At 38.8% G+C, this 12855-nt stretch overlaps 1 protein-coding gene across 1 annotated transcript in view; it reads left to right on the top strand.

Moving 5' to 3' along the window:
* LOC108873470 (disks large-associated protein 2) overlaps positions 1-11917 on the top strand; it is a 94872-nt gene extending 82955 nt beyond the window's left edge. Inside the window, exons 12-13 of the mRNA XM_051071809.1 lie at positions 1495-1650; positions 3405-11917. Coding sequence (XP_050927766.1) covers positions 1495-1650; positions 3405-3620 — 372 coding nt within the window. The 3' untranslated portion in view covers positions 3621-11917. The remainder of the gene's footprint in view (positions 1-1494; positions 1651-3404) is intronic.
* Positions 11918-12855: the final 938 nt, after the last annotated feature.

Here is a 12855-nt window from a genome sequence, read left to right as displayed (position 1 = left end):
ATTGACCCCGCAGTAAACGAAAGGGGAATTCCAATAGGAAGCAGCACCTGTGTTGAGGTGATCCATTAATGCACAGAGGCAGCTGTTTGAATGGGATCTCGGGGTTTGAATAATGGACTGCCACACTGTCTCACTGTTTAGCCCTCATGTCACGTCGACCGGAAACTCATACCTTTTCTAATGCTAACTATTCACAGAGTCAGCATGTATTAGAAGATGGTGGTGTCATAAGTTGGAATGTTTCTGCAGATACAGTAGAGAGAGACAGTGAAAGAGACAGGCAGGCACTTAATCACTCCTTTCTAAAGCGTAGCTAATTTTTTAAATGAAATGCAAAACCTTGTGGAGGTGGTTGAAATCTGCCCGTTCTCTGCCTTGTGTTGTTCTTTGCACGTACATGTGTGTGTGTGAGAGAGTGTGTGTCTGTCTTAACTCGGTGTGTTGCTCTCTTTTGGATGGATTTGGGCTGCAGTCTCTGCCTCTCTCTCCATAGATAATAGGATGATGAATTAAGTCTAACATTGGTAGTGACAAGCCTTAGATTGCCCTGAGCCTTCAGACATGTCTGAATGAGAAAACAACTCTGTTTCCCTGCTGGATGGAGGAGGAACTGCATGATGCTCTGAATGTGCTCTTAAGTTTGACTTGATAGAATTTTCCTCGGTCTTAGTTTGCACTGGTTTTGTGTTTGCCTGTGCTTGGTGAAGGGGCACATGCCTGTATGTGGCTGCTTGATCATGTGAGTTGTGGTTTGCGATTCACACGTCATGAACCAGCTGGGTTGGTAGCATGAAACAGAAATGCACCACAGAAATGATACAAGTCTTGTCATTTAAATTTCACAGAATAGTGATGATTTTGACTTAAAACATAAAAAATCTACAGAAACACCTCTGCTGACAGTAATCTGTGCACATTTGTTGGAACAGAAAAATCTCTATATTACACTACATACAATCCTTGATTTGAGATAATGACCTTTGGTAAATAGCCCGTCTCTTTCCCTCTGCCACATCATTCTCCTCTGCATATGGCCATAAACTGACCTTCGATAATCATTAATCATTGTTGTTGCTGCAGGATGCAATGATCCAAATCTGCTGTTAAAATAAATAGGATGCCAGTAAAGGCAGTTAAAGGATGTTCTCAGGAACTGTCATTTGAGGTTATGAACCAATGTTGGTGCTGTACTGCCACACAGTGGTGGGTATGGTGAGGTTCAGATGTGCTTGTGGCTATGACTAGCAAAATGCCCAAAAAGTAAGTTGTACTTTCAAACACAGATTTGAGTTTGAGTGACAAGTTTCTTTCTTTTCCCATACTATTTAGATACTGTAATTTTTCTTTCTTTTTTTTTTTTTTTGCATTATACAGATGGTTTAACTCTGGTTCAGAACATGTAGTACAAGTTATTTATTTAAATTTGTTTACACCTGTAATTAGATGGGAAATTATGTCACCTAAATGCAAAAAAACTCACTACCGTTTCCCCAGGACCCCAGTGCCATGCCCAGACCCACATCTCAGGACCTGGCTGGATTCTGGGACCTCTTGCAGCTTTCCATTGATGACGTCACTGCCAAGTTTGATGAGCTGCAGCAGATCAAGAGCAATCAGTGGCAACTGATGGAGGAGAGCCCAGAAAAGAAGGTAAAGCCAGTAGCTGTTTGTCTCAGGGATCCACGCTTTCATAATGGTTAGTCTTAATGGGCTCCAGATGAACTTGCTCAATTTTTGGAGGAGACTACGCCGTCAGTGTTTAGTGTTCCTGTTTTAAGCTTGTGACCAGCAGGAGGTTAATCATTAATATCATAACACTGCAGGAACAAAGAGGCAGCATCAGTTTAGCTTAAACATCTAGTGACATCATCTAAAAAGTTTATTTTCCCATTAAAAGCATCAGCTATATCTCCAGAATAATGTTATCACCACTTATCATCTGATTCATATTGTCATGCATGGCAGCCTGTTGCCTGCCTTAGCTCTGTGGTTATGGATGGTAGAGAGGGCACCAGTATCCAGTGATTTCATTCCAATTGTACTTTGTTTGTCTCAGTACACAGGATAGTATTTAAAAATATGGTTAGATCATTGTTAGATGGTGTTGTACAAATATCAATAATCAGAAAATATAAGATATGAAACATTAAAGATCTCAAGCCATCCAGTTAACTCGCCTACATCCAACAGCTGAAATGAAAGCACATTGGTAAGAGTGGTGCTTGTAGATGAGGCCACTGTGTTTGTAAGAAGCACATTTAGATGGTAATGTGTTCTTAGAGATAGACGAGATCCTTCAGGGCACTTGGATAATTATCTTCATGCTACAGTTGTAGTTGTAAGGGAGTTATTTACCTCCAGCAGTTAATAGGCACATTGCAAGCTCCATGAAGCTGAGCCCTAACAGTGACACAGATGCTCTGTATTAAGCTTATCTCCTTCAAGGCAGGCACCGTTTTACTCTAAAACCAGCTTGCCAAGCAATCAAAAAAGCTTGCCTTGCATTCAAAAAGTTATTGAGTATCAGTCTGTTGAGCTTTGTAGGTCATATGGGTGAAATTTTAATGTCTTCATAAGTAAATGTGATTTTCAAACGGGCTTTGCAACAGTAATGTTCTGGCTACATAATCAGTAATGACTGCTTCTATAGTGTTTCTAGATGCCTTTTCTTTGGCTAAACAGCCATTGGATCATTTTGCTCATACAATGTCTTTCTGCAGTATGCATATTCAGTACAGTGACTCACCAACAGCAGGAATTTTGATGATGAACTCTCATATTGTGGTGTGTGCTGCTGGTGGAAATTACTTTCAGCCATTTCTGCTCTCAGGGGTTCTGTGGCACAAGAAAAAAAACTGATTGGGAAAGTGGCCTGGGTCTGTCCATGACACACACAGATACCAAGAGTCCATATATATAAAAGCTTATAGTTAAATTTAGCCAAAGCTACACACACCCTAAAGCGGATGAAACTCCTTTGAGTATTTAATTCATCTGCACTGTTTCAACATGTATTATTTTCTGCCTGATTTCCTTATGAAAGCCACTCTGGCAGTTTTTCATCTGGTGGTTAATATTGATTTTTTCCCCCTCATAATCTTCAATTATGAGTTCTTGTACAAAGCAGTCTTCCTTGTTTTTCTCATAATGGGATAATATACAACGACCAAACTAAATACAACAATATAAAATTACCATCACTAGAATGAAACAATATTGCAGTTCGTGTCAACTTTACGATGTGTCCCTGTGGCTTATTAGATTCACTGGTAGAAGTTTAAGATCTTTATAAAAAATTGGTCCATAATTTATATTATCTGGCACACACTTGTAACTTGTTCTGTGGCATTCATTGCCATAACAATAAACATTTTTAGTTCAATCATGTCATTCTGTATTCTCAGGAGCGGAAGTGGCCACCACCAATGCCAAAGCGGCCGGCCAAGGGGCGTGGCGGTGTGATGCGGGAGCGCTCTCTGGACCTTCAGGACCGCCAGCGACAGGAAGCCCGCAGACGTCTCATGGCTGCCAAACGGGCAGCTTCTTTCAGACAGAACTCAGCCACGGAGAGGGCAGACAGCATCGAGATCTACATCCCTGAAGCCCAGACACGGCTTTGAGGTCCACGGATTCATCCTCAGCTCTTCCTCTTGTCCACCTCCACCCAACACCAGCTTGTGGCGTCACATCCAGCCTCCCTCCAACCCCTCCACTGTCGTCATCCTGTCACCGCCCCGTCCACTTTGTCGTCATCGTCGTCGTCACCTCCGTTGCCATTCTCTGGGTTGTCCCTCACTAAAGCTACACTAGGCAAAGAAAAAAAAAATCCATCCTTCTCATCAGCCCTAAATGACAATGTGGCACTGCCATAGGGAAGAACGCCCCATCTTCCCTGAGTGAGAAGTCAGGTGAGTCGGTTGAGTCAGGTGTACATGATACTTTTCCCACAGGAAGCGATAAAAATCAAACATTTTGATTGAAACCCAAGCTGTCTCAGTAAAAACTGGACACACCAGCATTAGACCTTCTCCCTCTTGTCCCTCTTGTGTTAAAAGTGGTCCCAAGCTTGCTGGATTTGGTGTACATGAGTGTTTTTATGCAGTTTATTGAGGTGATCTGTGGGTATTTAAGGTCGAAAAGTTTCCATTTCCATCTCTCTGTCACCTAGAGCTGCTTACACAAAGTTGCCTAGTGTAGCTTTGAGCCCACAGGGGACTTTTTGCCACAGACTCTGCACCATGAGAATGAGCTGCTATACCCCAAAATAAACATTTCACATGATATTCATTTCAACTACATCAAATGAATTAAAATGATTTTTTATCTTAGCCATTACTGTTAAAACTCCAGCCTTCTCCATCATTGCCATTGCCCCACTGTGACTAAGGGTAATGCTGTACTTGCCACATTCAAAGGGAAACACAAAGTGCAACTTTTCTCTCACCAGCAACAATGGTCTCAGGCTAAAGCACCCTGTGTTAAGGAACGGTGGCAGCAGAGATTGATGTTTCCCACAATGGAAAAGCCTCTAAAAAATATGTAGAAAATGGTCTGCTGAAAGGAATACATTCTTTCTTTTCACTGAGTTTTAAACTGCCCATTCTTTTTTTATGGAGGTGGGTAAAGTCTGGTACAACTGTTGACATTTTTCTCTAAATTTCCTGCCAAGTGTGAGATTATAAAATCAGAATGGTTGGTGAGTAAAAAACAAAACAAAAAACGACAGTTTGACTGAGGTGCTGCACAACTGCACTCCATACTATCTATCTACAGCTACAGTGTGTGTCTATCAATCATCTCTCCATCGTTAACCAGGCATGCTGCAGCTTGACCAGTGTTGCTGAATGAGATCCGAAAGTAAGGCTGAAACTCCTAGAACCATCAGTTTTCACATTCACATATATTCATTCATATAACCCCCCCCCCCCACCCCACCAACCCCACCCCTCCCATCCCACCCCATCTTAGAACTCCACATTTTTTTAAAGATATGTGCGTTATTTGCTGCTGGATACATTTCCATTGCAGAACAAATATGAATTATTAACAAAAGACAGTTTTTGCGCAGCCTGGAGGAGGTGACTGTATCAAACAATGCATTTTGCACCTTATAATATTCATGTTTGTATTTCCAAGGGAAATGTAGTTTATGAAGCTCATGTGATATTGTTGCAGTTGAATTGCAAGGACAGATATGGAAAATTTACTACAGAATTTCATGTTACTCTATAGGTCATATAAACTGCACCTTGTGTTGTTTTGTTTTCATTTCTTTCTGATGGCATTCAAGGCCTCTCGTAATTACAATATTGTGATTCTAACACTTTTAATTATACTTACAGTATCTATCATATGACCAACATCACAATCTACAGTATACATTTAGTATTTATAGTTAAAAACAGTTGTGGGTTGATTTGACAGTGCATTTGTCCTGCTGATTAAGGGGTGTTTCTTAGCTAACAGAAACCCATTTCTCATAACACACTGCATCCAACCTTTTGTTCCAAGTGGCGCATAATGAAAACACTTCTGTTTTTATTTTTGATCTGCTCATGTAGTCTAGGAAAGACAGGTGCAAATGACACTTTAACAATATTCAGTTACTATAGTAAATGGTGCTGCTTTTTACTCTAAAACTGTTGTCCTTTACCCAGTCCTATGTGCACGCACACACACACTCAAGGACTTTTTAAACAGAGATTTATTAATATGGTGCCCGTTGTCTCTCCAATGACTTGTGGTAGATTGTGACTTTAGAAAAGATCATCTTTGCAATGCTCTTGCCCTCAGTGATGAAAATGAGGAGAAGGTTTTATGGCTTAACTTCCTTTCTAACACGAAAAGAGGTCAGGGATATTTATTTATCAGATGGGAGAGATTACAGGCTTTGACATTCCACCGACCTTAAAGTAAAATCTAATATGCCCACCCTGAGCCAAGGGCATACTGCTATAGCTAGCTGAAAGTACATCATTTTACCTGCCCATATTTTATACTACACCAACCAAGAACCCCTCACATTTGCAATACACGCCCATTCATCCTCATTTGCCAATCTAACCCCAGCTAATTAAAACTAATGCTGATGTAGGGCCGCTAGAATTATGCTGCAGTACAGTGTTTAATGTTTCCCATTTTATTGTAATTAGAGTGGCACTCAGTGGGGGAGAGCAGTCTGCGTACTGTAAATACTTTGGTGAGGCAGTGAGACTGACTTGTCAGGCAGTATTATGATTATGGTTTATTTTACTCACGTTGAAGCTAGCTTTCGTCTGACCAAGTATTTTATTTTGTGACGTGTGTACATCAGTGCTAAATCTAAAACCCTTACCTTACCAGACGGCCTTAACCAAAACACTCATGAATGTAGAGCCCCTAACGATGCAAAAAAACAAAGATCCCAGGAGATGAGCAGATACTGAAAATCCAACTAAATTGGAGAAGTTGCTCCTAAATTTTTATGTTTAAATTTTTTTTTGTTGATCTCATTTCAGATTTTTTTAAATTTTGTTTGACTGGTTTTAAGAAAAAATGTGAAAGGGTACAAAAACAAGAGAAGACAACAGGCCAGGTCTCCAGGGGAAATGCATAATTTCACACAGATTTTTCAAGGTTTCCCGCTTCTTTAAAGTTGTACAAAGGTTACAATGCCTCACATGCTGTACAAATATGTAACTATGAGAATAGGTTTTCCTGTTTCAGTGCACGTGAAAATCAGACGTCTACTAGGATCAATCCATTCCAAGAAATAATAGAATAAATGGATCAGAATAAAGAAAAGGGCAGTGCAGATCTGTTTATCTTGTAAGTCCTTGTAGACCACAATTCAAATACAGAAGAAATTGGCAGTGACCCACATTTCCCTGCTTCATTCAGGCTCACATTTACACAGTGATATAGACTGTAGTAAGATTAAATGAACATATTCTAGACACAAGTTTACATTTACAGTAAAATAAATGTCCAAGAGAACCTTTGTCTTGCAGGCTTCTATGCCCCAGTATAGGCTTGAGACTTAGGGATTGAAGGAAAGAGTGCATTATATAATTACAGAAACTGATAGAATGGCAAGGTCTTGATTTTAAGTTTAATAATTTCTTTAATTCACGTTAAAATAAAGTATCTCTATCTATTAAGGGGCTTTACCTCCAACGGTACCACTCCAACGGTCTCAGATTTCAGAGAAGGATCCAACAGATTGTAACTGATTTCATTTAATTATCCTCTTTAAACAAGAACCAAAATCATTTGAAGTCATCTTAGTTTATTAAATCTATTCCTCTTTCAAAATTCACTCTGAAGATAAAGTTGGGATTTAATTTTTCATGAATTGCAGTGCTTAAATATTTTCTGTTTCAATATTTCAGTCTATTTCTGTCCTTTCAAAAGCACCTAGAATGGCCACTTTTCCCACTGCAGTTTGGCACAGAGTTAGTGGTGAACTGTGACGCATTATGGCAGGTTCCTCCAGTCGTAATTTAACAATCTAGAGTCAGTTCTGTCTCTTTTCTTTCATATTTACTTTCTGTATCTAACAGCCTCATTGAATTCTATCACAGAATGTAAAGGACTGTGGAAGTAATTATGTCACTTTTAGTCTGAGCTATTTCAGATGTCTGTTCTCACTTTTCAGTATTTACTGTCACTGTTTTGTTAGCTTTCTTTGTTGTGCTATCGTCATTTTTCCCTTGCAAGTCTGTTAATATCAGCATCTCCACTCATATTTTGTCCAGAGAGAAGGAGAGAGAATACTGTTAGTTTTGAAATATTGAAATCCTCATTTATTTCACTGGTTCCTCCCTAAGTTTTGCCCCAGAGGAACCAACGACAGCTTCTCTGAATTGTGACAGCTGCTGGGCTACTTTAACAATCCAACTGCTCTTCCACCTGACTGAAAGTCATGCAAATCAAGTCTACTTCCCGCAGACTGCATACTGTGATTCCATCTTGTGTAGTACTTGATAATCTGCTACTCGTTCTCATCAGTCCAGGCTTTGCTTTAAGAACTACCTATTCAAACATTAGGTCTTTGTCTTTTTGTAGCTTCAAGTTCCTATTTTCTGTAGCTAAGAATTTCCTTGCAGGTTGTTTGAATTGATTTCACTTTCCAGCCAGAAGACATGAGTCAAATCTACAAAGTTAAATAGTGGTAGAGAGTAATGTGGTTGGTTTAGCACATAAGAGTTATAATGACCTCACTGGCACGAATTAAAAAAAAAAAAGAAAAACGATGTCACTTCAGCTGTTTTTGCACCAATCACCTGTCAGTGACGCTGATTTCAGACACAAAGACATCCTCAAAAGTTACAGGGACACCAGCTGCTGCGAGTATGTGTGACAAGAAGTGTCAGAATCCTAGATATTAAGAAAATTTGTTTTTGTGGTATCATGCGGGGCTGAACTACAATAATGGTACCATTTTTTTGTCGTTGTATCTTTTCCGATTGCTCGTCATTAGCAGGCCATCTCTGATGAAATGCTGGATAGTTTTCTTTTTTGCGTGTGTGTCACATTTTCTCCCACCGTGCTACAAGGGGCTTAGGAGTTTGGCAACTATGTACATGACAAATCCTCAGGTGCCTTACAGTTTGATTCTCATAGGACTCTGTGAGTGAATGTTTTGGGTTGAGGTATGTGAAAGGACTGCAACACCTCTTAGAGTGCGAGTTTGTCTGTAATACCGTCACAAAGGGCTGGAAACTGGGCTGGGTCGGACTGCAGAATTTAAAACTAATTTACTTTAATTCAAACATCTTACTGTAATAAACTTCAGCACAATACTGTCTAGAGGATATCAAAGGAGGATTTGGTAACATTTGTTATCCTCTTTTTGTTTGAGTATTTGGTTCAGATCACATAGATGTTCTGCTACGATTCACCTTGATGCAGTTACATTTTTGAAAATTCACTTAATGTGTCATGACACTGGGCAAAGGTCCATTAAAAATACAGTGAATTGTAGAAAATCAGTGGATATAACAATGTAAACACAACATCTCGAAAGTGTGTGTCACATCCATTTCAGCAAATCATAATAGATCATTTATTTAAAAGGTCTTTATCTATATTTTTCCTCCTAGCTGTGATATTGTAATCTCATGATGTGTTTTGCCTCTATGGCATCTACATCTACAGAATCTGGAGACTGACAAAACTTGACCAGCCAAAAAGTGCAATAGCGTTTTCATATAACAATGACAGGCAGGCTCACCTACAGCTATTTACCTCACAGTTAAGCGTTTTAGCAAACATGGTATATATTTAGGAGTAGTTGTAATCTCCACAGGAACACTTTGTCATGCCTGTGTACTATGCAGCAGTACTTCAGTGGGGCTGCAGAGCCTGCAGGCCCTGGTGCAGATCACCTTTCATTTACAGAGCACTGAAAGCACCATGGTCATCGTGCTTTACACTGCAGGAGCAAAAATGTGTGCTGTCATTGTCATTCAATACTCAGTCCTATACAGTTAATCTATGATCAGTTAGTTAGGATTTACTTTATGCTGATATAAAAAAAAAATGTAGTGTAAAGAAAAAGTCAGCTAACTTTAAGTAGTACTCAAAAAATGATAAGTTCCTTTGTCAAGTTTCCCTGTTTAGTCACTACTCAAGACATCTGTTTATGCCTTGTACAACACTTAACAGCACCACATTTTAGACTAGCATCATTTAATAGTTGTCCTGAAGTTAAACCTCAGAGAAGTCTGTATAGGTGCTGAATCAACCAACTTCTCTCCTTGTACTTTTCCTAAATTTGCTTCTGCTTTTTTTGGTTTATTCTGACAATCAGCACACACCAAAAACATCAAATGCACATGCGCACACAAACACACACAGACACACATACACACACTGCAACAGCATTGTCATGGTATATCCTCAAGACAACGCCCTGAGTTTCCCTTCTACGTATCTTGAGGATCTCCTTACAAGTGAGACTCCATTAAATTTTCATTGAGAGCTTTTCTCCTTGTTTATGATACAGTTGCACTGCAAAGATGTCTTTCTATTGCTTGCTCTCTCCTCTCATAAATTATGTGATTTTTGATGACATGCTGTAGATCATCAGTTTTTGCCAAACTGCAGTCAAGTAAAAGTTATGGATCATATTTGATGTCATGCTTACTTTAACACTGGCCTGTATGTGTATCTGCTCCTCAAGCAATAAGCTTTATTTAAATATTTAGGGTTGGTTTTTCATACTGATCTTAAGACATGACGAAAATAAATCTGAGGGATGTTACAGTACTGTTTAGGTGGTTGTTGAGCCACTTAAAGAAACTGTCTGACATTTTGGGAAATATGCATACTTGCTTTCTTGGAGATAGTTAGATGAGTTGATCAATATCCTTCTCACACTAAATACAAAGCTACAGCCAGCAGTCAACTAGTTTAGCTTAGCATAAAGATTGAAAATATGGAAACAGCTAGCTTGGCTGTGTCCAAAGTTAACAAAATCTGCCTTAAAAGCACCTTTAACATGGGTTATATCTAGTTTGCTCTTATCTATCCAAAAACAAGTTGTCTTTTTACGGAGGTTACACACTGGTCTGTTAGCCGTTTCCCCCTTTAAATGTGAAGCTATAGCCAGGACATGCTTAGCTTAGCCATAAAGACTGAAAGCGGGAAACAGCGAGTCCCCCCAGACAACAAAACAGATCCAGCATAAAATCACAAACTGACATTTTTACACTAGAATTTTTGTGTGGAACAAACAAACAAAAATATAATATGTTAATATGTTAGCTTCTGAAGTGCTGGTAGGTGGATTTTGTTGTCTTTGGGCACAGCCAGGCTAGCTGTTATGCCATGTTTCCAGTTGTTATGCTAACCTAAGCTAACGGTCTGCTGGCTGTAGCGTCATATTTATTAGAGGATAGTGTCAGTCTTTTTACTTGCACAAAAAAGCTAATATTTCCCAAAATTACAAATAATTTCTTTAAGCAGGCATTGGGTTATGATAAACAACAACTTTTTAAGGCAATGCAGATGTTTACATGTATCATTTCCACTGTTTTGCGTGAGTAATATAATGTTATCTAGGTCTAAAAGACAGAAAAAGGGTAGTTATACTATTTTACACCTCTGCTTGTCTCTGCACCAGTTCTTGGACGTAACAATCACAATTCAGCCAGAACACACAGGCATATATGCTGTCCACATTTGCACATTCTTTTGAATTGTGTGCTTCTGTATAACTGGGAGGAGAACTGTTTCAATACCCGTGCTGTTCTTTATGTTTCAGTGTTTTATGAGGGGAGAGAGCGCTCACAATTTTGTTTGCCTTTGGTGGAGAAATGTCTTGTGTTGTGGCTGTGGGTAGAAATAACAAAAGGCCTCTAATGGGTTTTGGAATGTGATATGAGAAAAATTTGATAGCATAAAAAGGTTTGTGGTTAGCTTAAAACTATTTTGAATTGTTAGATATATCAATAATGAGGATAAATATAATGCCAAATATTCAGTATTTGTACAGAAATATACATATATAAATATATAATATATGCCTAATTTAAATGGAACTATTTTCCGCTCTTGACCATGTTTTTGTTGTTTAATGTTCCTTTGTCAACATTATTTTATAAGATCTTCAGATAGCATGCAGGATAGTGAAAATGAATGTATTATTTAGTGTTTCATTGCTGGTCAGTATTACAGCATTCTACAGATCAGTTTGTGTTTGTAAGATTAATTTAAGCTGAATATTTCATTTCTAGATTTGTTTATCTATAAATGAATTGTATAACTTTCTTTTCTAAATGCAAGGTTTTGAAATGGTTTCAACAGTTTATATCATTTTATTATTTTCCCCCTGCTTTATCTATGTGGTTCAATATATTTTGCCTCTTCTGAGTACTGCTATCTACCATCTGTTGTAAATAATTATGCAAATTAAACTTTTTGAAGAAAACTACATGGTTGTGAGAAAGTGCTATAATTTTCTTTTTAAGTGCCGGGACTGTAGAGAAAGGGTTCAGCACTGGAGCTGCACCACAAAGAAGTCATGGGATTTTAGGTGAAAGGCAGGGTTATTTATGGGGAATTACTTAAACCCAAATAAAGCGTTATTCACTCTCTGAAATAGCCTCTTTATGGGTCTATAAAATAATAAATGGAGGGACGCTTGCTTAGGGGCACTGCAAAGTGAAGTGTCTTAAAACAATATTGGCTCTCAGCTACAACAATCAAGTCATGATTTAAATAAATGAAGTGATCTAATTAGTTAATAATAGAGCAGTTGAAGAATTTATGACTCATTGCTTGAACAGAGCACAAGTGAAAACGTAACTACCTGTACACGACGTCCCTCTTCCCTCTTTGGTGTTCCTGCAGGTTTTTAGTTTGACATTCTGACATATCACAGTAGGAAAAGCACAGGTGTAAATAATGAAATGAATGAGGTCTGAATGCAGTTTCAGGGACCTGGTATCGTGCGTCACTCTGTCATGGCTTACTGGAACATTTCAAGAACAGAGCCATTGTTAATGTTATTAGCAGCATCTGTGCCTTTTCTTCTATGACAAGTCACTATATCTGCTGTGGAAATGGCTTGTTGCATTGCAGTTAATTGGTGGGTGGGGCAGTCAAACTGGGAGCACCTGGTCCCCAGCGCTTCCCTGAGAGATTTCATCTGGGAACCAGCATATGGCATGAAGTGTAGAGGCACAAAAGATATGCTTACCCTAAATGTTTTATCCCACAAACATAAAACTACAGTACAAGAAAGAGTTGGTGTGTAGTGTAAGTGAAGTCAGGAGAAGATAAATAAAGAAACAAAAACACAGTGCATGAAGAGATGCTGTCTGAGGGGGTCTGAGGTGAATCTTCTTATAATGCTTGGGGAGCACTGTG

The sequence above is a fragment of the Lates calcarifer genome, linkage group LG7_1, assembly GCF_001640805.2.
Source record: "Lates calcarifer isolate ASB-BC8 linkage group LG7_1, TLL_Latcal_v3, whole genome shotgun sequence".
NCBI lineage: Eukaryota > Metazoa > Chordata > Actinopteri > Centropomidae > Lates > Lates calcarifer.
This window is presented reverse-complemented; position numbering and strand designations above follow the sequence as displayed.